Below are 27,804 nucleotides of genomic sequence, written 5' to 3'. Positions count from 1 at the left end.
CCTACATTCCTGTCACTGTTTCTGTGAAACTACGATAATTTTCAGCTCCCTTGGTTCAGTGGGAGCTCTCTCAGCTGTGGGATTTATTAGGTGTGCTCTCTGTGTGTTTATGAGGTGAAGATAATGAGCTTGGTGCACTGCAAAATTAAAGAGAGCTCCCCTCCAGAACTTTCATCCTGTGCTGCCAATATCAGCTGCTGTGTGTCAGTGAGCTTTCAGGCCTTTTCCCAGGAACTGATTACAGTCAGGGCCCTGAATTACAAGAACAGTTCTGAGGTTTATTAAAACAGAATATTTTTAATAATAAAACACAAAACTAATAGGTTAATATAAATTACAGTGTATTTTATAATTATTAGCAACTTAACATCTTTTTGGAATGCATTCTAGAGAATGTGAATTTCAAAGATAAACTGGAATGTGAATATGGAGAAGATAATCCATGTGTACAAAAAGAAAAGGACATAAAAATTGAAAAGGAGAATTATTAAGGCACCTTCTTTGAGAGCACCAGAACAAGAATTAGAAGAAAGTTCAGATGATCAAAAGTGTTCATTGCCTGTTTATGAGCTGGTTTGAATAGCAATTAAACTAATAATTTAGCGTGTTCACAGTAGTTTCATGTTTTTAACCTGCAACACTTAACTTTCTATCAGTGCTTTAATCTCTCTTAAGTTAGGAATGCCTGAATCCTTGTTTTGGACCAGCCGCTGGTATAATTAAAGTATATTTGATCTGTAATTAGTGATACTTACAGCATCTCTTCCTTTAATAATGCATTCTTCTGCCTGCAGAGGTGTACTAGGCCAATGGATCTAAGAAAAAAAAAAATAATTTAATTGGCAGTCTGATCGTAGCAATCAAGCTTTTACACTATTTCTTGCGTGAAAGATTCTCAGATCAGAAGTACAAAATCATAGAACAGCTCAGGTTGGAAGGTACCTCAAGAGATCATCTGCTCCAGCCTTTGGTGGGAATGGGAGCCTAGATCAGATTATCTATCACTCTGTCCCAGACACCTCTGAACACCCCACTGACAGAAACTCCACCATGGCCCTGGTTCCTTGTGAAGGGAGAGCCTCCTTCCCCTTTGAGATGCCATTTAAATCCTTAAGCATTGGAATACTGTGATGAGTTCCCCCTGAGCCTTGACTTTCAGTCTGTCCTTTGTTGGAACATAACTGTCTCAATTCATGTAGCACTGCAAACTTAGTAGTAGTCACCAGGAAGTTAAATCCCATTCATTACCAACTGGTAGTTAAACAGGAAGTTAAATGAAGTTAATGTATGGAACATTTTATATAAATTCAGTAGAAACATCTATGCTAAACTTCAAGTGATTTTCAACATAGTTATTAATTTTGAACTACTGACTTCCTGATTGACGTGACAGTTAGGAAAGAAAATGATTTATAGTGAAGATAATAGGGGTCAGCAATTAACCTTATGGGAGTTGGATCAGCTCTTCACAGATCTTCAGTTACTAGAAGTGAAGCCAAATTACACAAATGAGTTTTTTTTTTTCAGATACCTACTGTATAACATTTATGGTTCCACACAGATGCATGATTTGTTTGGAGGAAAACAGTATTAAAAAATGACTGATCACTCTGGAATGAATACTTAATTTCTTACAACATTTAAAAGTGAAAACAAAAACATGTTCATGTCAGTGATATCAGGCTTGGCTGAAACCAAGTAAATATCAAAAAACTGATGTCATTATTAAGACATTTTTGTCAATAATGCAATCACAATTTTTTTCTGCCTGGAAAACATTTTAAAATTAAATTCTTATGCTAGGCTTTTTTAATTTTTTTTTCTTTTTTGGTAGTTGAACTATCTTAGTTTTCTTGAAATAATTCTAATCTAAGAAAATTATAAATTATTAGAAAACTTAATTGCAAAACAAGTGAGGATAAATTATGAATCCTAAATGCCTAGGGCTTGAAAGTAAAAAATCCACTTCTCTTTAATATCCTCATTAATGACTTGGATGTGGAAATCAAAGGAATACTAAGTAAATTTGCCAATGACACTAAAATGGGAGGAGACGTTGACTCCCTTGAAGGGTGAGGCACTGCAGAGAGACCAGGACAAATCAGAGGGCTGGGCAATCACAAACTGTATCAAGTTTAACAAGGGCACGTTCATTCTGCACCTGGGACAGTGCAACCCCAGCTCTGTGGTTGGATCAGGGAATGAGAGACAGGAGATCAGCTGCAGAAAGGGACCTGGGGTCGTGGTCAGTGACAAGCTGAGTGTGAGTCAGCAGCGCCCTGGCACTGGTTAGGTCTCACATCATCTACATCCAAGTTAATGAGAACATCTGTTTTCAGTCAGATGATCTTATAGTCACCTATGAGTGACCAAAAATGACTCTCATCTTGTCTCTACACTGCTGCTGTATAGCCTGGAAAGGTACCTGGACTCTGCTGAACTCCCTTGAAGGCACTCATCCAGTCATCCAGGTCAGACCATTCATTAATTGCAAAACTCAGGGTCCACCGGCATTTATTTTAGTCACTGGTCAGGAATTGAACAAAGCTTGGGTTAAGCTTGTCTTTAACCCAAAAAACCTAGAAATTATGAGATCTCTAAGATCCCTTAAGGCTAAAAGCATGAAACTACAGCTTTCACTTCCCAAGGACATGTTCTAACTAGCAAGCTAAAACGAGAGCTTTTGCCCACACCAGGTGTAGGTGGCTGTTAGGAGAAAAGAAACCACAGAGGGAATAAAACACTTGACTCTGTAACCTGATATTAAATATGCTGTGTGTAGGTGATTATTTTTGTATTTGGAGACTTAGTGCTGTTGAAAATAGTTCGTATGTACATTTTCCACTTAAGATATACTGAATTAAAAATATATACAGCATTAAGACAAAAAAGCCAAAGAGGTAACCTAATGATCCTACTTTGTCTGGAATGTCAAAAAGCAGCTGCAGTGGAGCTACAAAATTTGGTCCTTGGCACAGAAAAATAGAATAAACCATGGAGCTGCAGAGTGGTTTGGGCTGGAAGGGACTTTAAAGACCAAGTATTGTAGCCAGCTACTATAGTCAGGGACATCTTTTACTAGACAATGTTGCTCAAAGCCCCATCCACCCTGACTTTGCACAGTTCCAGGGATGGAGCATTCACAACCCTGTGCAAACTGTTCCAGGGTCTGACCACTTTCACAGTTAAGAAGTTCTTCCTAGTATCTAATCTGTTAAATCTACAGTCTTTTATTTTAAAACCTCTGTCTCTAGTCTTATCACTACAGGCCCTGGAAAAATGTTTCTTTCCTCTAAGGCCCCTTACAAATTGAAACTCCAACATAAGGTTTACCTAGAGCTTTCTCTTCTTCAGGCTGAACCCACATTCTCTCAGTCTGTCTTTATATGAGAGATGTTCCAGCCCTCTGACCATTTTTGTGACCCTCCTTTGGACTTTATCAATCAGGTTCACATCTTTCTTACAGGGGTACCCCTAAGCTGAACTCCAGCTGGGATCTCAGAAGAGAGGAGTAGAAGGGCAGACTCAGAGGTTGTACAGACCTTGGATTCCCCAGCAAATTCCTCATAGCAAATTACTGACTTCTAAGGCAAGTCCATGTTAATTGTCTGAAGTACATGGGTCTGAATTATAACTCTAGGAGTAGATATAGGTCTCCTGGAGTTCTTCTATCCAGAAATTATTTTTAAAACTCCTAACCTTGCTATGCTCTTGAGTTTTAACATAAATAAGTATTAAGATTTTAATCTCTTCAAGAGTATTTTAGAATTGAGACTAAAAAATCTCTGCATGTCAGATTTTGCTATCATACCAAATTTCAAATTAGCATAACATAGGATGTGTTTGCACTGCATGAAAATCCAGATATTAATCAACTGCAATGCTAGTCTCTATCCTGCCATGTATTACTTTCCTGATGCTTATGTTTTAGAGGTGTGACAATTTTTAATTGGTTTTCTGCCGGGATTACATTCATTTGGCAAGGTATCAATAAGTATTTTGGGAAATCTCCCTGGGTATATAGGCTGTACTAACATCACACTGGCATACATTCCACTGGGCTGCAGTCTTGACATAGCTATTGGCTTGAACATAATTTTTCAAAATTTTTCACCACTGCAGATTACTGTGAATTAAAATTTTCAACTGCTTGTTTAGTGATGATTTCAACTATTGTACCACAGTATTCTCATCCTTGAGACCTGGATGATGTACTTTAGCCCTGTGAAAGTTAAATTACTGTAGGGAAACGGTATTTTTAAATATACACATCATGGGGAAAAATGGAGTTGTAAGACAGTAGAGATAAGGAAGAAACTGTAATTGGAGCTGGAATGCTAATCCAATTAGTATTCTAACATTCTCCATTCAGTCACTAGCCTTAAAAAACAGGACAGTATCTACAGTGAAAAATAATTCAAAAAATTATATGAGCTTTATAGCACCTCAGGTCAAAATAGACTACTGTGTGTTCTAGTCTGAACTCTAATGTGTGGCAGGGCAATTAAGCAATTCAACCAGCCTGTCTCCAGTTTAAGTCAATAAATAGTGCTTAATTAACTAACTTCTGCTTGGCTGAAGCACAGATTCTTAAAAAATATCTGCTGATGACTGGATATTGTATATATTTATCAACAAATACATGGCCATCTTCCCTCTTGGAAGATTGTTCCAACAGATAATCAAACTCACTAAATTGTGTGCTTCTTATTTCAGTTTACATTTGTGCACACTCCTGCACAGTATTCAAAGAAGACACAAGCAAGCCCTGCTCTTGCAGACCTGTGTTCAGCCAGCTCTGGAGTGGAAGTGGAGCTTCACTAGAGGCAGGATATATGATGAAGTCTCTATAATTTATTACTGCAGAGATATAAAACCAAATCTGGAGCCATCTCACACTAGGTGAGAAACAGTACGATTGAAATCTGCCTGCACAAGCCCATTTACAGAAGGTTTCTATTCAGATTCAGATCTAGGGCCCTTGAAGAAGCTAACTGTAAGGAATTTGTGTGCAAACAGAAAGAGCAGTTTATTTTCACTCCAACATGAGACAAAAAGTGGGAACAAAGGAGCCCCTTCTCTATGAGCTGTTTGACCAGTGGTGATGAGCTACTGGCACTGGCTCAAGCTTGCTGTTAACAAAGATCCTCTCTGGCACCAATTACAATGAACTGCAATGTTTTTAAAAACAAATTTGGCACCAGATACCAAAGAAAGTTCTCTATCAGTCTGTTCGATCACTACAAGCCTTCAAGGCTTTGGACCAAATCTCAAATGAGAGTGAGGTTTTATTCCAAAGATGCTGTCAAAGGGAATGAGCTCTAAGGGAAAGCAAAGGTTAAGTGGAATGTGCCTACAAAGCTTTGGCTTTACACAAGGTTTTGAGTGCTTGTATGGCTCTGATTCTCTGTAAACACTGATACTCACATTTCATATTCTCTCTTATTCTTGCTACTTCTTAGTGTTAGGGCACTCTTCACATAGAAACATCTAAGTAACTGTTCCAAAAACTTATAGCATTGTGTGTTAAATACTCTAAGCAAAAATATAATACACTCTGCATGTATGAAATGATAGATGCAAAGAGCAAAGTAGGCAAAAAAAAAACTATTTGACAAATAGAGAAGTGAGTTTTTCCCTGTCCAAGGTGACATGGAAGGTTTTTGCCAGATTTGAGAGTTCAACCCAAATGTTTGGATTTCCCCACCAACACAAGAATGATAGTAGTAGTATTTTTTCCCTGAAGGTTTTTTCCTCAAATTTTAGGTATTTTTTTAGTGTATATAAAAATTGGTGAGGATAAAATATATTTAAAATTATTTGATAGAGATTTATATAAACAGCCATTAGCTTATATGAAAAAGCTCTAATCTACCCTTCAGAGTGTTGTAGTGTGTTTGAAAGCTGAAGAGAATTGAACCTGAAGAAAACATGTAGTCTATTAAATACAGATTTATAGAAGGCATACCTCATATGCATCACAAGTTAAGGTTTTTGGAAATGTTGCATTACTTTGGCAGTCAACAGGTCTCAATGCAAAAGCATTTTATGTCCACTCAGCATTTGTTGTTTTTCTTTGGGATAACTTCTAATATGCTGGCTAGAACTGAATTATTTGGTCATTTTACAGCAAAAGACATAACTCTCTTGTTGGGAATGGATTTCAGTTTGGTTTTTTAGAAAACATATGCATATTCCAAATTGTTGAGAAAGGGATGACTATGAATTAAAAGACGTAAGCTGTTTTCTGAGTCACAGAAGATGGAGATCAATAACAATCAGCCCAAAACTTCATGAAACCTTTCTTTTGCAGATAGTGAGTCATCCTGGTTATCAGAGAGTGAAATAAACCCCAGGAACTTTCCTGCATTGATATACTTTCAGTGGATTATAATTTCTAGTTTAGATTGATTAAGTTAAACTCTTTAGTCTGAAGGAAAAGGTCAAAGACTAACTAACACACAGTTAAAGATGGAATAATTAAGATCTTTGGTAATAATTAATCAACCAGTCTTTCAACTCCAGGAACTTTTTCTAAAACATGTCAGCAATTAAGGTTTCCTATAACAGAAATGTTTCATTCCACACTTTTGCTGATAGAGCTGTAAGATGATCATACTTTCACTAACAATCCCTGAACAAGATCTGCACTGAGTGAACACTGAGAAAAAGGAAAAAGCTCATGACGTTTGCATTCAAGGGAGCTAGATCCCAGTGAAATCATGTTTCTAAAATAATTTATTTAATTTTCTCATATTTTGCATTAAAAAATAAGGCAAGAAGAGTTTTCATCAAATTTTCCATACTCTACATGGTTTTGGGGTAAATGGCTGATATTCAAGTTAAAAATAAGAAGCAGAGCAATGAACTTAGAGTGTCCAGATGGGATGATGATGGCTGGACAGAAGAATGAAGAAGAATCCTTCATCTTTCCTCACAGATTTACTGTGAAATGGGAAAGAAGAGAGTGGGGACAAAAAGCTTATTTTATAGAAACAAATGCTATCTAAATGTTTTCATATCCCTGAGCTCTAATATCTTGTCACAGGATATTAATAATTTGCATCAAAGTGAAAATGAATCAAATTATATCTCACTCTTGAGGAACAAAGCTCAGTACGTAACTCTGCTCCCTGAGGAGTTAAATTCTGTTTTGTTTTTGTTAAACATAGATAAATTCCCAAATAGCCTCCCTGAATAGATTCATATCCCATATCAAGGACTGACAATCCCAAATGTTTATAAAAAGAATAAATTACATTATATCTGTTCACAGTATTGGAACATGCTAATTATGTTTGGAGATAAGCAAAAATACTTATGGTAAAGTTGACCAGAGTGTTGACATAAGAACAGTGATATTCACTTTTAGCAAGGGGCGGAAGGAAAATAATTTGAAACATCAATGATCAGTGCAGTGTAAACACCAACAAAAATATTTCTCCTAAGGGACTTTATTTCATTTTACCCACTTTTTATTCTACTTATTAATTTTCAAATAAATGAAAATACATCAAAACACATTGGGAAAATTTAAAGAAGTAGATAAGGTACACACTGAAATATTTCAAGATATAATTTATCTGGATTCAAAATGGTTGAACAATGGAACAATGCTCTAGCCAGCTTCCCTTGCTACTGTATTTTTCCAATTCCATCAGCTCAGACTCCAGCCTCTCCCCTGCAGTTGTCAGTTTGCCAATCAGTTGTGGTTTCTCTGGTAGGATTATGACTTAACCCACCTTTCTCCCACAGACCACTGGGTAGCCCTCACATGCTACTTTCAGTCATTACATAATAGCACCTGTGGCTCAAACCAATACAAAATCCAGTTTCAAAAGAAAGTTTAAAAAAAATAGCTTCAAGGGCTGCTGTTGAAAATTTCTTATCTTTTACATGCTAATTTTTTCCCCTTAATATTTTCTCTTCTGAAACTCCCCAAAAATACCAGGGAGGTTTTATTCCTCAATAATACAGAAAGCAGATGTCTACAGATGTGAGGCGCTCTAAACATCTGTAACCATGCTGAAATTCAGTGACAAATAGTTACATGACCCCAAGTCTCTTCATCCAGAGTGAGCCTAATGGGTGAAGAAGGGGGGGAAATGTTAATTAGTGTATTTTTCTTAAATATAAATATGGCTTTAGAGTTTGTGCACAGAACACCTGCAAAAACTCCATTACCTCAGTCATGCAAGTTCTAATATCCTGTGCTACGTGTTGCAACCTGAAGTGACTAATATATATAAATGTATACAAATATATATGTCTGGCTTTTTACTCCACCTCTCGGTAGTTGTCGCTGATTCGATCCAAACTGAGGGAATACAAGAGGTCTCTTCCTCCCACGAACAGTCGCTCTTGGTACTCATCCAGCAGCATTACGTGAAGTCCAAGATATCCAAATGGGCTACGAAAGACTGACGTCCTGTTTAAATCCCAGAGCTCTGAAACACAATCAGAGTGTTTGTGATAAATACCAAACAGCTTAGCTTTCATGGCTTGGTTTTCATATCCTCCTAGGGAACTGGGCGAGAAGTTGTGGGTCATTAAAATGCTAATCATATAATCTTTGAGTAAGAAAGAGACACAAAACGCCTGGGAACAATTTTTGAACTAAGCCAGTTCTCCAGGAGATTTGTCTCTGTGTCTTTACACCATAATCTTTATGCCTAAAATATGAGATGGAGAGGGATGAAAATTAGTTTTCTCATGGACATTTTCTGAAAAGGAAAAAGTACTTAGAACAATAACAGCAAATAGGGGGGAAAATGAATGAATTAATGGAAATTGAAAAAAAAAATATTACTGGAAATTGTCTCCTTGTCTTTCAGGTATGTCAGACTCCAGGTTTTCAGTGTACACAATATTTTTACCTGGGTTTGTATTTTTAGGAAGATGGTGTTGTGGGTTTTAAGCCTAGCACTGTCTTCACTGAGTTCGCTGAATGTACTGGTTCTAAACTCAGTGAAAACAGTATGAGATCTGTGAAATGTGTATGAATAATTTTCCAACACTGATTTTATCAAGAAATGCTCTGACCTGGAATGGGAATCTGAGGTTTAGCTGTACATGATCCAGGCTAAAGCCAATTCCACTGAGAAAAGGAAATTCATTCTGGGTAATGTTGCAGAAACTTGGATTCAGGCCTCAGGAAACAAGAAAGAGGCAAAACATGTGGCTCTTTCTGCTCCGTGGTGCAGAGCACAACCTGGCTTGCAGCAGGTCAGAGAGGCTGAAAATTATTTTGCTGTTGAGAAGCCTCAAAAATAATCATTTGAGAGAGTACCCTCAGACTCCCTCCGAAAGGACAGAGCTTGGACTGGGGGAAAGCAATTATGCTCTTATGCCTCTACTGTGGCAAATGGAAGAAATCATTCTTGGTAAAAGTAATTAAATATGCCTATCCTCACAGATTTCCATAAAATCATTCTTGGTAAAAGTAATTAAATATGTCTATCCTCACAGATTTCCATAAGGATATTTTTTTCAATTGCTTGGATGTGCTCCTGAAGCTGATGTTGGAAGGAGTGGGATTGTCCCTGAGCTAGAGAAGACAAATAGGACCCCATCCAGTTTGGAGGCTCCTGCTCACAGGCCACACCAGCAGTTATGTTCATTTGTCCATGTTGCACCTTGACAGCAACATAGAAACCACAGCTGATGTTCTGTAAGCAAGAAATTTGATGTTACTAAAGGGTGTTAATTTAATCCAACAAATTGACAAAATTTCTAATAATTTTAAATTATTAAGTATATTGTGTGTGTGATTGTGTAAGTGATATTGTGTAAGTGATTTAGTAATAGGATAAATATGTTTTGCTCCATTTACTAGGTAGACTGAGTTCAGGTCAACAGAGGCTAAAAGTAACTAGTTTCTGAAATCTGTTCCCTTAGGTGATAAAATTTACATCAAAGGAGTTTTAGGAAAAATTCAGCCTCACATATGATGTCTTTCTCGAGTGATCTTCAAGCAGAATGTATTAAATAGTTGTACCAGTGTGTGACTGGCTGCACTTAACAAATGGAAAACTAAGTCACAGAGAGGAACATCATGATGAAGAGAATAAGAAACTTTTTTGTCTAAGCATTGCATACTAACCAGTGGATAGATACACATTTTTTGACAGTGATACACTCAGCACACAGCTGCACAGCAATGTGGAAATGACACTTTCAAAGCTTGCTCTCGCCAAGCAAATGAGCAGATTGCTGTTTTGGAAGAACATCTCTTGTTTCTGAACAGATTAGAAATGAAATAAAAGCAGAGCTGGAAATACATTTTGGTCCTAAATAAAGCCACTTTTTATTTGTAAGAATATAAATCATCCAATATATTTTAATTTTTAATAAGTCTTGGACTGAAAAGAATTGCATTTTAAATTCTAGTTATATACAAGTAACAAAAGGTTACTGTTGTAGTGTCCCCTGATTTATTTTCACATTGTCCTGAAGGCAAATTGTTCATAAATGAGACAATATTTCTTTACACAGATCAGAGATATGACTCATGTGTTCTCATAATGATGAACAATTCTCTACATAAACTGGTAACTGCTCATGTAAGACTCAGTCCTGCGAAGCACACCTGCGAATCTTATTGTCTTAAACAGAAGCTGAGAATACTAAATATCTTTCAAGACTGAACTTGTAAAAACAGATGTTTCTAAGACTCTATCCTGCAAACTACACAGACAGGGGGTTGCTGTGGGGGTAGAGACAAGAATAGAAGTGAGCCCATCACCTGAAAGGGCTGGAAAACCAGAAGCAGTCGGGTTTGGAGAGTGATTTTTTTACTGAATCTCAAATGACCATAAAGATCATCTGGTTCCAACCCTCTTGCCATAGTTTCTCCAAGACCAGGTTTCTCTAAGCCCTGTTCCAACCTGGCTTTGAACACTTCCATGGATGGGGCACCCACATCTTCTCTGGACACACAGTGCTTCAACACCCTCACAGTACAAGATTTCTAACATCTAATCTCAACCTGTGCTCTATTTTTATTGTCATCACCCCTTGTTCTATCACCACATGCCCTTGTGAAAGGTTCTCTGCAGCTCTCTTGCAGCCCCTTTAGATACTGAAAGCTGCTACAAGGACTGCCTAAAGTTTTCTCCAGGTTGAACAGTCCCAGCTCGCTCAGCCTGTCTTTATACTAGAGCTGCTCCAGCCCTCTGATGATCTTTGTGACCTCCTCTGGACTTGCTCCAAACAGGTCCACACTCACCTTGTCTGTGTCCCCAGAGCTGGACACACAGATCACTGCACTTTGCAGTGCTGAGTTGCACTTGGTTACTGAAATCACAACACAATTGGGGGTCAGGCACTGGGATTCAAAGCTTTAAGTAAATTTCTCCAGAATCTACCTTCAGTTATCTTAAAGAAGCTTATGCTCACCAAGGTCACCTAATAAATGCAGATTCCTTGAGGTGGCAAGAGTTGTGCTCCTGGTCATGCTGACACCCTTTAATTAAAAAATCAATTTCTAGACAACATCTAAACTTAAACATAACCCAAGAAGAGGTTTTTCCTCTACCTAATGCTAGGATTTAATGTCCACAATTATGCTGGGTACATCTAGCACACTTACAAGATCAGGTGCAAGTGAAATTTTCTTCAACAACTTGGCCTGAGAAAACATAGTGCTACCTAACATTTTTTAAATATTCTAATGGCTGAATCGGTCACCTGAGGAATAACAGACCTGAGGTCAATATCCTTTTCTAAATGGATTGAAACTCAGATTTTTCTCCTTCTGTAAAGAGGTCTAATCATAAGTGATTAGCTAATAGATTGGTAGGGAAGGATGGATGCTTTCTCCATTTGGTGTTGAAGTTGTACAACAAAATATTTAAATATTTAATATTTAATAAACTATACAGTTTCAGCACATGAGCTAGAAACCCTTGGCTTCTCCCTCACGTGGGAGTGACTAAGGGTTTCACTTGAGCAAAACCCTTCCTTTTACTGAGTTTCTCTAGATTTCTGTGACCAGAAAACAAAACAAAACAAAACAAAAAACAAAACAAAACAAAACAAAACAAAACAAAACATTTTCTGTAAACCTTTCTTGCATAAAGACACAAAAAGCCAGACACACAGAGGATAAATTGATGAATTATTCAGGATGAATATATTGCTAGTATTCAGCATACAGGAAAAAAAATGAGAAAAGATCTTTGCTACTCTTTTATCTTTTGCTAAAAACAAATCTTCTGGAGTAGTGATCCATAAATTTCAGAAAATCTTATCTTTTGTGCTATTGTGCTTTGCCATTTTAATCTAAAGACTCAAGACCATAACTATGCCCACACCACTGCAGTACAAACAGCTTTTACTCAACAAAGGAAAGACTGCTTCAATATTTACATACTCCTATATGGCACTTCACTTTACCTGTGAAAGCTTTAAAGCAAGTCTGGACTGCTGAATTACATTTCATAAGAGAACAAATCTCATTTCTTTCTATTTTAAAAGCTGGGAACAAACTTGACAGTTTGCTATCTGTCTGACAGAGCTTGCTGGCAAATATTCAGACTGATCTTACTTAACAGACTATCTCTTATAGCAGATCTGCTTTGGTGAACATATTCATACTGTATCCTATTTGACAAAATGGATTCTATTAAACATTGGTCTAACAATGTTAATTATATTCCTAATAGGCAATTTCTTTGATATTTTAATGAACAGTATATAATTCTAACTTCTGAGATTATTTTAGAACAGTCACTTCTTCCATTAGAAGAAAAAAAACACTCTATTTTTATTTCAATGTTTTTTTAAATATAAATGATTGATAACTTAAATGTGCTTAGAAAATTAAATGCAAAAATCTCAATGCTGCTCTGCAGCGAGAGTATAGTGACATTTCATTTATAACACATTCTCAGAATTTAAGCATACTTTGAGTAATATATAACTTTGGACCTTGAATATAGACAAATATCACTGCAAATTTTTAATCTTTTTTCTTTTTCTCAAGAAGTGACAAAGCTGTTGCTGCTCTGCTCTGTTCCTCATAGCATTACATCACCACAACTGCACAATTCTATTGCCTTTGCCCTTTTTTGCCCTCATAAAAATCTTTGGCTCCCCTTTTAAATTCTTCAGAAATATACTCTCACCTCCCACACTACTTCATGCTGCAGATCATTCTTCTGGCAAAGATGTTTTCCAGATGCAGGGCACTGACAAATGAGCCCACGTAAGGTGGATGTTTAGTGCTGCTTTACAGGGAGAGTTAATGACTGGGGTTACCTTCTGTCCCCATCAATAATGTAAAAGGCCACTGATGTAAAGTCTAGGTAATGTGAGCATCTGAATGACATCTTAGGCTTCAAATTTTTTTGCATAGCCCTGGAATATAGTTACTGCAGTGGGACAAGTTTTACAAGAACTTCGTGGACATTATGTAATTTTAATTAATTTAGCTTTTTGCTATAATGTTGACAAGTGATAACAAAAATCTGCTTACATATGACAAGAAAAAGACAAAAATAAAACAGGAGGAAAAATAAAAAGAAACATAGAGGAGAGCCAGAAATATCTGTGATACAGTTTACGAACTATAGGTCAATTGTAACATCAGGCAATATATGTATCTTCTGTTTTAAAACACTGGTCCTTTAAGAGAAATGTTTATTTGAGGGTACTCTAAAGACTCATCCATCACAAGGACAAAAATATAAACTTACAAGTGGTTGAATCCTTTTGACAAGGTTAAGACCTCTAACTGGCGATATTCTATATAAAATTAGTAGCAGGAGGCAGAAGATTTCTTCCCAGGGGAAAAAAAAAACTAGAGAGCAAAAGTCACCTAACAACCCCGGTTCTCTGAATATGAGATTAAAAATTTTTACTTTTCTGTGTTTACAGTCCTCAATCAAATACAACCCTGTAAAAATAATTATAGACTCATGATAGTGATTGTCAGGTAATGGAAAGTTACATTAACTCAAACAGCAAGGAACTGAACTGGTTGGGAAGTAGAAAAGGGGACAGTGTTAACTGGCCAGAGGTGGCCAAAGCAAATTCTCCTGCATGAGATCTGGTAGCAAAGTCTGAGGTAAGAACTGTAATAGCAGAATTAATTGCAAATAGTAAACTAACTAAAAAATCCAGGGTAGCTGTAATGCTGAAAGATACCACTACAATTTAAAACACTGTTCTTAAGATACTTCAGTCTTTTATTGGGAGAAGATGAATCAGTAGGAGATATGTTTAAAAGTCTGTGAGGGAGACTGAAGTATGAGCTTTTTGCTGCTTGAGTTGAGGTTTTATCTGTATGGCTGCCAGGCAGATGCCTCAGAAACTTGGCAGGGTAGGAGACAGAAAGCAAATTCTACTAACAACAAGCAAAATCCCATTAGTCTATAACTACTTTCATATGATTCAACCTCTGCTCTTAACAGCAGGTGAGTTTGGCTGTGGAGCTTTATTTGGAGAATGTAATTGGTTTCATGAAGGGAGCTGGTGCAGCAAAGCCCATGAATAATTTTGCTCATTTGGTTCTCTTCCTCTAAATGTTCTGGATTTAGTGATGAAGCTTAAATTATAGTCAAAACTTCAAACAAAATCTTTCCCTGTCAGTCTGTCCAAATTACAGAGGCAGAAGTTTCTGAAATTAAAAGGTACAGTTTAGAGAGACAAGAATAGTTTCAATCTGTATGCAAGACAAAGCACTCTTCTGGCTTTTTCTTCCCCTAAGAATATTGGAAAAACCTAAAATTGGAACATATAATAAATCTTAGGACATATTTTTATTTCTTCTGATTCTACTCAGATAATGATGGAAAATAGTCTATGTAGCTTGAAAGTCCTTACAGATCTAATCATGAAAGCTCAAGTCCTAATCCTTGATATTTCCATTTCAAGCTATTATATGTCACATATATATATACTGTAATATATGTATATTTGGTCATATCTAGCAAATACCTAGTTTTTCTTCCCTGATGGCAAAATAGCATATTCAGTTATTAGCATTGTAGCTAGTTAGGTTTTAGTCACTAAACAACAGAAATATAACCATTACAAAAAGACCAGGGTTTATACTGTTAGTATATTACATAACAGTAAAAACATGTATGCTTACACAGTATTTATATAATTTTTAGTTCTTGCTGGAAATTTCTATGGTGTACATCATTTAAGGGTAATCACACACCAAAAGCCTGGGTTTGCAGAAATCTGATATTTAATTTAATGCTACAAATACTTGAAAAGAAACTAAATTCACTGTAATAAAAATTTGGCATTTTTGGGTTTTCATACCTACCTAGAAATGATGGATGATTTATAGATTGCTTTAGAAGAAAACCTCTTTGTAAGTCAAATGAAAGCAGTTACAGAACCTGCTAAACAGTTGTGTGTGTTGATGTGATATTTGTTTTCTGACGCTAACACATTTGACCCTACCAATTTCTGGAGCTTACTTGTTTTTATTACAGGAGAAAGATTTGTGGTTTGTAATAGAAGGACTAATCCTGAGCTCATCTGACATTTTTTCCAAATTTAGTTCATTAATTCTGATCTAGGTAATCACACCACCAATATAGATTAAATAGACGTGGAACGGTATATACAAAATACTTTTCCTTCTGTATTTTATCTGAACCTGAGAAACAACAGAAAGAGAATCAACTCAGAATGAGAAGAAATTTCAATTTTTTCAATGTTAATCAACTATATAAATGATGTCTACCCTTCATTATGCTTTTAATTATAGTATTTAGTTTTCAACAATAATAAAAATTTCAGATATTTTAAATTAAGCTTAATATATTTTTCCATATCTATTTCCATTTAGAAGGATATTCCTTGCAGGGTGGTGAAGAATTTTTTGGTTTTTAATTAATTTAGTATTAGATAGCAAATTCTGGCACTCATGCAAACAAATTTGCTATGGTAAATTGATGTACTCATTATATCATTATACTCTATTATCAAAAAATTTGTTGAGCTTACCAGTGGGATTCTTCTTGGAAAAAGTACATGCATCCACAAAATGCTATCTGACAACACAATCCACAAACATGGTTGTGATAGAAAATATCAAATGCTTATGCAAAATGACATAACACTGTGGCTGTTATGAACTCCCAGGTCTCAGTGACCTGCATAATATTGCTGCCTGTAATTTTCTAGTGACTTCAAATCCTAATGATCCTTTATTTTTAGTAAAGCATTTTAGGATGTGATAATACATAATGTTCTCGATGATTAATATCTTCATCAATATTATAAATTTCTATCTGAAGGTAGACTGGATGATAGAAAGCTTCAGAAATGTGTTTTTCTGTCAAAACATTCCAGCAGAAATAAAAATCGGAATTTTTTCTGTGCAATTATTCCAGTCTACGGAAGACGCAAGCATCCATGAAATAGTCTTTGTGAACTTTATGCACTTCATCCAATGTACCTCTAAGGAAAGAAGCACAGAAAAAAATGTCCTTTTAAAAGTATACTCCCAGAAGATGTTTTGCATTATATTTAATATCTTAATAGTGTTAACAAGTGAAATAATCGATTTCTAAAACTTGAGTTTTAGAAGGTACATATGGTTCAAATAATCACAGACCTCTGCTGATGAAACACAGACAGTCCAGTCTCTGGAGGACCTGATATATTAAGGTGTACCAGTTTCTACATACTTATTACCACACCAGTATGGGAAGAGTAGAATTCTTCCTATGGAGAGATCCTGTGTTTTGACAGAAAGAGAATCTGGTGCTTTCATTTAAAATGAAGATGCCAAGAGTCAGGGGTTTATGCTATTTGAAATGACTGTTAAATTGAATTTCCCCTGTAAAAGATGGATTAAAAGGAGCTATCTCATGTGATTTTCAGCAGCATATGCTCTTGGGCAGGATGGCATGTGATTGACAGTGTATGTAAGGCTATCTGGAGTCATCAACAGGAAAAAAAACAGAATTGAGGAGAAAGGAGGCATTGTAAGAAAAGCAAAAGGCAGAAGGAAAATTGAAATGGAAATAGCTAAAAAGATGAAAGGAAATTTTCAAGGTATTTTTTTCCTGTGAAATAAATTACTCACAGCACATACAGAGTTTGAGACAATATTCTGTAGGAGAGTTTAGAAAGACTTGCTACTCTTCATGCACTGAAATAAACTCAATTTTCCCTGAGCATAGAAACTCTATAAACAGCAATCAATAGACTTATCTAGAAATAAGCACTTTGCTAGTCCAAAGTTTGTTCTTTTAACTGACCAGAATATCTTCTCTGGAATTATTTAATTCACAGAAAGGAGATGTATTCAGCTGCTGTATCAGTGTCTTTGGAAGGCCTACCTCATGTGAGTGAACTGGCACTAATTCATCCATGATCTGACTCTACTTTTCCTGATACAACTCAAATACTGTTAAATATTAATGAAAACTGAATGCATCAAAAGTATTTTTTTTGCTTCAATTTTTATTTTTTTTTTAACTTTTAGGTTTATTATTATTATTATTATTATTATTATTATTATTATGACACAGAGTTTTATGAAAGAATTCAAGCTCTTATATTACATGGTGGGATATTTCATATTCAGCTTTTGTTTTGTTCAGTCAGGTGTCTAGTTTAAGGTATTTATCCAGCTGTTCTTTTTATCAGAACAAAAGAAAGAGGTATTCCCAAATGGCATCTTAAAATTCCTTTATAAGAGCATCCAGTCAAATACAATCTGAAAGTAGTAATCTCTATAATCCAAATTTTAAGAATGTAATCTGAGTTTTGGATACATAATGAACTGTAGATGAATTCCACTCCAAAATGCATTCTATAAAGAAACCAAGGTTATATTTTATCAATATTTGCAATTTTAATCACTGCCGTGATATGCTAGATGTAGAAATAGCTATCTTTGTTGTCTCTTCTGTTTCTCCCTCAGTGTGCCTAATTATCTGTAAAATGCTGTTTAAGTAAATGCCTTGGAAGAGAGAGAAAAAAAAACTTTATTTGAATAACTTAGGACATGTTTGAAACCTTTCAGAATCAGTAATGCTTTGCAAATATTAACAGTCAAAACATTCTTCTGCCATTTGACTTTGAGATGGTAGAACTCAACACAGTTGATCTTAAATAGTGTAACTGAAGAATAAAACCAATATTAGGTAGCTATTAATGGTCATGTAACTATTATGAATTGTATTATGGATCATTGCATATTATCCTCAAACCTTCATGGGTAAGTCCACGCATCCTCCCTTTCCTTTTTCCCCCACATTATTAATTTGTTTCTGACAGATTTTGCAAGACAGAAAAATTATAGTTCTTGTTTAGAAGTTTCTTGTACTTTGATATAAACATTATCTTGTCTCATGTCATATTTGATTATCTAAGAATAGTACAATAGACTGTACTGAATTTCAGATGTCTTTTGTGCTCCTAAGCCTTTCAGATGCTTTTAGAAAAATACCAAATAATAATAAAAGCCCATCTTACATTGAAGAGAATTCTACATTAGAGCAGAGAAACAGTCTCTGTTCTATTATTAATTACAAGTAAAATCTCTATATCCTCAATTGATCAATGGTAATCATAAAAAAAATCTACTGTAAATCTCTCTCACTTCAAAATGGAAAGTTGTCTCAGTATGACTCTGTCCTAAATAATTTTTCACTAAATGTCAAAACACCATACACTTATGGATGTTCCTTCATTAGTCCTGTCTTCACTGTAATTTAGAAATTCACCTTCATCTTTAGACTTGGTTTAACACTGGGACTTAATTTCAGATGTTTTGGGGTTAATCTGTCTTTTCTACTTATAACTGGCTTTACAGCAGCTGGAACATGAGATCGTTTCATTAATGTCCTTTATTTCTTACAAGGGCTACTGATGTTTAGAATTATAGACATGGTATGAAAATGAAGGATTGATACAACTGCTTCACTTTTGTATATTGAAGAGTTGTGCAGAAGTCCAGAGATCTAGGGATTAAATAACAGACATATGGAGAGTTTTGGGTAGGAAAGAACCTTCAAAAATATCTACCACAACCCCCTGCCAGAGCCAGGGACTGTCACTGCTTCCACCAGCTTGATGACATCCACAAATTTCTTGAGGGTGGTTTCAATCCCACTGCTGTTAAAGATATTAAACAATACCAGTTCCAGTACAACTCCTTGAGGAATACCACTCATTAATAGATTATGTGCTGCTCAGAGCTGAAAAAATACAACTGTTTTCTTCAGGAATTTCCAATCTAACTGAAAGGCACAGCCAAAACAAAATTTAAAAAACTGAACCAAAATTAAAGAATTTCCATCATGATGATAGGCTAAATGAGAAGATAATAATTTCAATATTCACAAAATTCTCCAGGGTTTGAATTTAGCTCTACATGATTAGCACTGATTACTCAGCAAGTTTGCATAAGACCGCTGGAGAGTTCATATTTTGAATGCAAGTTCAATGGGCTACCCAAAAGCTAATGTCCTGAGAATTTGCCCTCAGAAAAAAAGGGAGCAGAGCACACAAAAGATATTGGAACTGGGAGAGAACATTCTTCAGACTCTGAAAGAATTTTTAAATATTATGGAAAATTTTTCCATGCCAAACTGGAATAAAAACTTCAAATACAGAACATTTTCAAAACATAAAATAGTTCAGTTTTTTTCCCATGGATGGAATTATTTTGATAATTTTACCAATTTTATTTTGATTAATGAAGTCCTCTGTTTTTATAGTAGGTGCCAAAATAATAATCAATGGGGAAAAAAAAATTCCATAATGACACCATCTTTCACAGAGGAAAAAAACCCACCAAAATCAAAACCCAAAAACAGAATCTGTACAGCTAGCAAAGAACTTCTGCATATCTTTAACACACTTATTATTATGCCTTCTCTAAAAAGTTGTAGCTTTAATAAAATTTGGCTATCTCCAAAAGCAATAGAACTTCTGAAAAAACTGCCATAGATTTTTCATAGTGTGTAGGGATTGAAAGAAGTAGAGAAAAATTAATATGGAAGACAAAATTCATAATCCTTTTACAAAATTACAAGACAATTTCTAAATACCAACTTTTGAAATATGCTGGTTACATCAAAAATTATTGTCAATATAAATATGAAAAATGTGAAGATATTTTATTAGAACTGTGGATCCCACATACTATATACTTAATCTGACAGCAGTGATTTTTATTAGAATAGAATGGAAACAGAGATTTATATTCTGCACATTGTTCACAGGCATGGGACTATCTGAGGACAAATGAATTTTGCAATACCTGCCTCATATTGCACTAGTATTTATACATCAAGATATAATTTTCTATGCCTAGGACACTAGGAAAAACATGTAAAAAGAACATAATGAACTGTATGAAATAACTTGTCACAGAATAATATATTTATCAAACTGTCAGAAGTAAGTACACTTAGGAATGAATAGGTCCAAAACATATATTATTTAACTGAGAGTTATTTAACTGTTTATATTATATTTCATAAATACTTTAGAGGAAAATGTTACACTTAAGTAGTTCTGTCACTTATTATATAAGCTTAAAAAAGTTCAAGGGGATTTTCTCTCTTTAAGAATTAAAGAATTAGGTCCTTTCCTGACCTTTGTAGGATATTATAAAATAGTGTCTGATCTGAAGGCAGTGGGACACATTTCTTTACCAAAGGAAAAAAAAAAAAAGCAAAACCCAACAAATTATTACAAAGTACTCATACATGTAAATGAAAATGCAATGTATCTGGTTTGTTTATATGGTTTGTGTTACTTATATAAATATCTATACCCAGTGTTTCTGATTTCAGCAGCCTCTCTTGCAGAAGGAGAAATATGAGCATCAATATGAGCATGTCATCTGGCAGCCACTGACAGACCACGCAGACCATGATGTTTGTTATATCAAAAGAAACCCCCCCAAAAACAGGTTTTCATTCCATCTCTTGCAATCTCATTCACTCATCTGAATTGAGTGTATGATAAGAATCAAACATTCTCTACCCATTTTCCACTGTTTGAAGCAATGGAAGATAAAGTTGCTGAACCAGAACACATTAACATATATTTGTTTTTGAAAAAAAAAAGAAAGGGAAAAGTAAACAGCAAATACTGCAAGGACAAGACAAGGCATTGTGGTGGGTAATTTAGCAATAAGGATACAAATAATGTAAAAGATCTATTAGTTTCAGAATAATCTGCAAAGGCAAGCAGTGGAACTGCTAGTAGATGAGCCAATGAAAAAAAGATAGTAAGAAATATTTGACCATCTGTTCTAGTTAGTAGCCACACACTAGTGGGGAAAGGATTAGTTGTCTTCCAGGTTATTTCCCCATCTTTATTTTTCATAATATAATTTACAGTAAAGAACAAAGTTTGCTACAAGCACAGGATGTTGATACCAGATCAGTAGTTGCATGTGTCTCATTTCCAAGTAAAATATTTCTATGCAACAGCAAAATAAAATTTAAAAAAAAAAAAATTTACATCCATCTCCTTGTAAAATATTCATCCAAGGAAAATATTCTGTGACCCACAGAATGTGTATTTTTGTGCATGTGTGCAGGTGTGTTTATATGCATATACAGAATGGTATTTCACACAAAGCTCTCATTTTTTTAAGAAAGATTGCTCAGCATCTGAAAGTATTCTAATAAAGGTTCCAGAAATGATAGCTATAATGAGAGTCAATATTTCCAAAAGCAACTTTGGCTTTTTCTTTTGCCTATTTCAACTGACTTTTTTTTTCTTTCTTAAGTTAGTCTCAGTGATACAGTATAAAAATAAAGCTCTGCGCTAAGATTATTGAAGTGCTTATTTACACCTACACATTCTACATGTCTAGCCTGGTGCTGCTATTAATGCCATTTGACAGTAACTATTTTTTCTGTGGTTATCAGTTCTTTTGTCTATGTCCATCATCATTATCGGAATAGCTTTAAAAATGTTAAAGAGCTATTGGAAACAATTTTTCTTCCCTGTAGAATTTAGGACTTGGGTGATTCATAGGTCAGAAAGTCAGTGGAATTTGCACTGTTTTCCTTGTTTCTCTATTTAGAAGGTTTATAAAGATTAGAAGACAGGTCCTTTAGGAGGATTTATTTTTCACTGTGTATCTGTTGGTGGTTTACTGATAAGAATTCACATGTCCTGCTCTAGTAAAGCAGCAATGTGGATGCTGTCTGTGTTGAAAACTGGAGCTGTGGTGTTTGCATAGATGCCTTGACTTTGTCAAGGCAGCTGTAGCTTCCACCAAGTCAGCTGCCCCTGTTCTTGCATTTATACCAAAAATATAAGCATCAGCACCTTAACACAAATTACATGTCGAGAAATGCCATTCTCTGCTTCAAGCAAATTGTACTAAAGAAATCTAAGGAATCCCTTCATGTTAAATATTTACCTCCTTTCCACATTCTTTTGTTGGAGAGCTTTAAATAATAAAAGAAAAAAAAAACAAGTAGGGCAAGTCTACAGAATATAAATGTAAATAGTCAGAAGTTCTATTACACAAGAATTCTAGGAAATTTGGACTCATTTTTGCTTAACAACCTACATTAGTTTTTCAATACAACCAAGTTTGGGCTTTTAGTCACAAACTATGAAGATACAGGGAATTTTTTTGACCAAGTCTTTTCTGGGGGGAAAAAAAAAATAGAAAAAAGAAATAGAAATGTATGTGTTTAAAGAATAGTGTGGCAAATCATGCAATGGATGGACTCAACATAGGTAATTATTAAATTTCAAATGTACTCTAGTGCCTCCAGGCAAAAGGCCATAGCAGCCAAAGAAGATGGAATGACCACTGTGCAAAAGGTAGCACGGTAAATTGGTCAGTGACATTTCACTTATTTATACCTGTGTAGAATCCTGTCCTTGATGCACCCTATTGCTGTTTCTGAATTATTTATACAGTCTTCTGATCTAAATTACAGAAGGAATTATCCAGTGTTAGGAACAAGAAGATATGATGCCTACTACTTAAATCTATAATACTTTTGATTTATAAAACAATTTTAAACTTCATTTAAAAATGTGCATCCAAACCTACTAGTAATGTTTGAAGCTCTTTCTTTTATGACTGCAGAGAGCTGTAATGGTATTCCACTAGTAGTGTAATTTTCAGATCAGATGATCCTGATCCTTGTGTTTAAACTAAATCTGCACGTTCAGTCTCCACAGAATTTGGCCTCTCCTTACACATGAATCTTGTGTAATAAGTGACAGAAGCTTTCAAAATGTATTAACACAGGTGGGCGTTTGGTGCCTATTTGCAGCCCTGTGGAATAAGTGTGCTTCAGGCTGTTTGTACAGGTCCAGTAGCAGGGTTAGAGCTTGGAAGTGATAAGGTTACCTAAACTGTAGCACAACTAAAGAAAGTCCAGTCATCCAAGAAAATCAAGGTAGATTTCTACATGTCACATTTAAAAACTAAATATGTGTATTGCCTGAGGAATGCATTTGAGACAGCCAAGCCTGGTAGGAAAGAATGTTTTCAGAGCACTGTTTCAACAGGAGTATTTCTACTGGGAATAAATAAACTGCTGAACGTGCCTCATTTTTTAATGCTCCACAGATGTAAACTGTATTTGATTCTATTGTCTATAATTTAATTTAATGCTTGGAATGTTGCAGCAATATACAGTAACTGATATGCCCTTTGATTGAGAAAGAGCAAGACCAAAAGAGTTTATATTATTTTCCTGCACTATAGAGCCTTCTTATTATAAAGAAAAGGTTCGTTTTAGCACGCATTTCTATTATCCAATCTTTATTAGAAATGACATACAGAACTGAGAGCATGACAATGCCTGCTTTATTTCTTATTAATTGGAAAGCACTTCTGTTCTAGTTGAATGGGGTTTTTCTTTGTGCTGTTAATTGTGAAGTATCTCAAACTAGTGGTTCAATAGAAGGATTGGCTGACTAGCACCATCATCTATACTGTGAAATTCTTTTTCTGAAATGTTTTCCTCCAATTGTTTTTCACATATCTTTATCCCCATTCCTGCTAAACACCTCTAATTTAATATACAACTTAGTATTCCATACAAGAAAGATTCAAAGCAGTGAAGAAATATTCAAATGTATTTTTCACTTTGAAGTATTTCTAGTCAGAGAATTAACAAATATTTCTATTAATTCATGGCACTACACTGTGACTCATGGTATAATAGAATTTTAATGTTTTACTCCATATTATTTCAACACTTTTCTAGTGCATATACATTAGATAGTTTATATTGTTTATATAATTTACACCATATTACATACCAATACCTTGGTGTCTTTTCAAATCACGATATTTCTGTCATTTCACAGCTGTTCTTCAGACTCCAGAAATACATGGTATTACATTTTAACTTTTAGAAGGGGCTAGTGGAATAGTTATAATGCAAAAGTTCTTAAAATAAAGTACCTTTAAATATGTTTTTAACTGGTTATAAATACCTTTTTTTTTTTAATAACCACAGCCTAGTCACCTGAAGGATATCTTAATTTTACCATAAAACTAGACCTTGACTATCTAGGTTAGCTAGTACATACTTAGTTACACTGTGCATTAAATTTTGTTCTTGTGAATTAATTTTGACATAAGCAAAAGACCTTCAAAAATTATAATTAGTTATGTGCAAAGTTTGCTTCTGACAGAAGCAACTCACATATGAGGCTGCAAACATCTGGAAGCTAGTTGAAAGAAAGCACATTTAGTGGTTGTTTCCACCATCGATAGAAAGTGTGAAAAGTGGGACTTACATTTTTGTCCTGTTTATCACTTTTTAAAGTTATAAATAGATGAACAAACTCCTCTGTATACATCACATGTTTTTTAGCACAAATCAGCTAATAGGAAATCCATGTCAAGGTCTAGGATTTGTATCAGTTTAATGCAATAATAGATTATAAAGAAGGAAAGATGGTGGTGCTAGAGTGCTTTATTTATTTATTTATTTATTTATTTATTTAGTTATTTAGTTATTTATTTGCTCATGCATAAAAATCAATAGAAATAATATACTGATCATTTATTAGCATTATAAAATAATCTACTTCCTTTTGAAGAATTTCAGACTGTTGAAGGCTGAATCACTTGCTGATAAGAATACCCTTCCAAATGTAAATATTTGCATTCCTTGGGGGATATTCTTCTCCAGAGGAACGAGGAGCACTTTGCTTTGGATTTATGCCTAACTACACACCTTTAATGTGTGACAATCTCAAAAGTCTTGTACAGCACATTGTATCTAGAGGTTAAGTGTGGTGTGTTAAGGGGAGATCAATTTCAATTAAGAATGCAATAATGGCATTAAAATATGTGCTGCAATAGTCTCAGTAAGGTCTTTTTGCTGTTACTGTCAATAGGAGCTTATTTGGGTTTGCTTGGTTCTGTGTGCTCAGAGAATGATATAATTGCTAAAGGTGGGGACAGTGGCTACTCAGCTGAATTTCAGAGAAGGAAAAAATCCCCAGCAATTTAAAATTGTTCTTCACATTATGGCACTTCAGCCTGCATTTGGGAGAGTGCCAGGTTTTACCTTCAGGACTGCTGAGAATGTCCTGTCCTTTGCTGGCTTACTTGAAGAAAGAACATAAAAAACCCCCAAGAGATATATTTGGTAATCTTTATTTATGACAAATTAAATAGCAGAAGTATGTTAAAATGAACAGAAGAAGCATTGCCTTGAAAATCAATTAATTATAAAGCAACAATAGAGTTGCTGTGCTCGATAATTACTCAGGCCTACACTGTGCTCTGACATTTAGGCTTCGTGAGCTAACAAACTCTGAAAAGTATTCTAGGTTATTTAAAAGTGTATCTTCAAAATGGAAACTGATCCTACAGTTGGCAGGTTACTTGCCAGGTATTTTATTCACCTACAAGTTCAAAAGATATGAGCCTCTGAGCTTCAAGGCAGGGAGAGGCAAGCTGCCTTTGAAAAAGCAAGGGGAATAATAAGGCAAGAAGAAGACTGAGAGTAAAACTTTTTATATCTAAAAAAGAACATGCACCATCTACTGGGAAAGCATCAATTATTAGTGCTGTGAGCAGTAATTGCTATTACTAATGAGCACCCTCACTTCTAGATATGGTGACATGTTTTAAGAGACAGATTTGGGGGCAGATTTTTAATGAGCTGTCCTTATACTTACAAATACTTTGTTGCTCCCCCACAACACAGAAGTGTTTAATGTATTTTCTCATGAAACTTAAATCTAAGTTAATTTTCCTACCGTTTCTTTAAAGATCTCCTCTTTTCCTCTGAGATACTTGGTGAGCTGTATTAATTTTTTCAATAAATTTCTATAACAGATTTTGAAAATATGTTATGCCTTCCTCTTTCACTGTACACCCCACAGCAGATTCAGTGTCTTGGTGTCCAGGTGGAGACCAGTAATGAGTGCTGCTCCTCAAGGGCTGGCACTGGGACTGGCAGGGCTTTTACCAGAGATATGGTAAGTTTACTATAAAACACATTTACCAGTGACATGGCCAGTGGGCTTGAACGCCCTCAGCAAGTTCAACACCAATCTGAGTGGTGTGATCGACACACTGGAGGGAACAGATGTCATCCAGAGGGACCTTGGCAGGCCTGAGAGGTGGGACTGTACAAACATCATCAAGTTCAGCAAGGCCAAGTGCAAGGTGCTGCACGTGGGTCTGGGCAATATCGAGCACAAGAACAGGCTGTGCGGGGAATGGATTGAGAGCAGCCCTGGGGACAAGGACTTGGGGAATTTGGTGCATGCAAAGCTTGCCATGACCTGTCAATATGTGCTCACACACCAGAAAACCACCCTGTCCTGGGCTGCATCCAAAGCAGCACAGGCAGCAGGTTGAGGGGGTGATTCTGCCACTCTGCTGCACTCCCAGGAGACCCCTCATGCAGTGCTGCATACAGCTCTGGAGAAGAAGATGGACATAATGGAGCAAGTCCAGAGGAACCCATGAAGATGCTCAAAGGACTGGAGCATCTCTCCTTTGAGAGATGAAATGAAATAATGGTTTAAGATGACCATTTTTCTTCTGCTTAAGTGGATACTGACTGTACTTTAACTGATTTATTTTCACTCTTTTTGTTTTTTTCCGGCATATACTCAAGCCATACACTCTCTCGCTAGACACTGAGTTGTTTGTCAAATACAAGTGTAGGATTCCACCACTGCTGATATCTGTCATTATTTATTGTTTCCCTTGGACAAACACTATTAGTGCTTGTATGTCAACTCAAATTAAAATAATTTTCATTACATGTGAAATGGAAAACAGATCAGCAATGTCTTTTTCTGTTCAAATACCTTGCTAACATCACACTCCATATAAGCTGTAGAATAAAAATAGGTTTGCCAAGGGAGATGAAAACTGAGTGTGTGGTGAAGAAACCAAATATTATGGCAAGAGTGTTTAGCGTAAACACTCTCTGGAAAGCCAAGTCTTTTTGGTGGGTAAGTGACAAAAAAAGATGACTGACTGGAAGGATGATTAATCCCCTTTTGTACAAAAATGTAAGAAAATAGCTTGTAAAATAAGCAACCATTTACAAATATCTAATGGGAGATATCATGAATGCACAGTTTAATCAAACTAGGCTATAACCCATTAATTATATATCTTGAAATGGAATAAAAGAGCTTTACTTTACAACTTTTAATGCACTGTTGATGAACTTTATATATTTTTGTGAAGTAGCCAAACTGTCAGCTTGACAAATGCTTTCACGTGATGAAAAACCTCAAGGCGGTGTTATTTCTCTTGCGTGCTGATGACTGCAGGGAAGTATAGCATAAAAAATTTCAGTGTCTGGTCTCAAGGATGGCTTTGATTGTCTTGGCAAC

General features: G+C 35.4%; 1 protein-coding gene across 1 annotated transcript in view; it reads right to left on the bottom strand.

The window, feature by feature from the left end:
• The window catches only part of SEMA3E (semaphorin 3E), a 131,194-nt gene that overhangs the window by 54,160 nt on the left and 49,230 nt on the right, over nucleotides 1-27,804 (bottom strand). Inside the window, exons 2-3 of the mRNA XM_033058742.1 lie at nucleotides 8,287-8,447; nucleotides 756-815 (exon numbers count right to left, since the gene is read on the bottom strand). Of these exons, the coding sequence (XP_032914633.1) occupies nucleotides 756-815; nucleotides 8,287-8,447 (221 nt within the window). The remainder of the gene's footprint in view (nucleotides 1-755; nucleotides 816-8,286; nucleotides 8,448-27,804) is intronic.

Source organism: Catharus ustulatus, chromosome 4 (genome assembly GCF_009819885.2).
Source record: "Catharus ustulatus isolate bCatUst1 chromosome 4, bCatUst1.pri.v2, whole genome shotgun sequence".
Classification (NCBI taxonomy): domain Eukaryota; kingdom Metazoa; phylum Chordata; class Aves; order Passeriformes; family Turdidae; genus Catharus; species Catharus ustulatus.
This window is presented reverse-complemented; position numbering and strand designations above follow the sequence as displayed.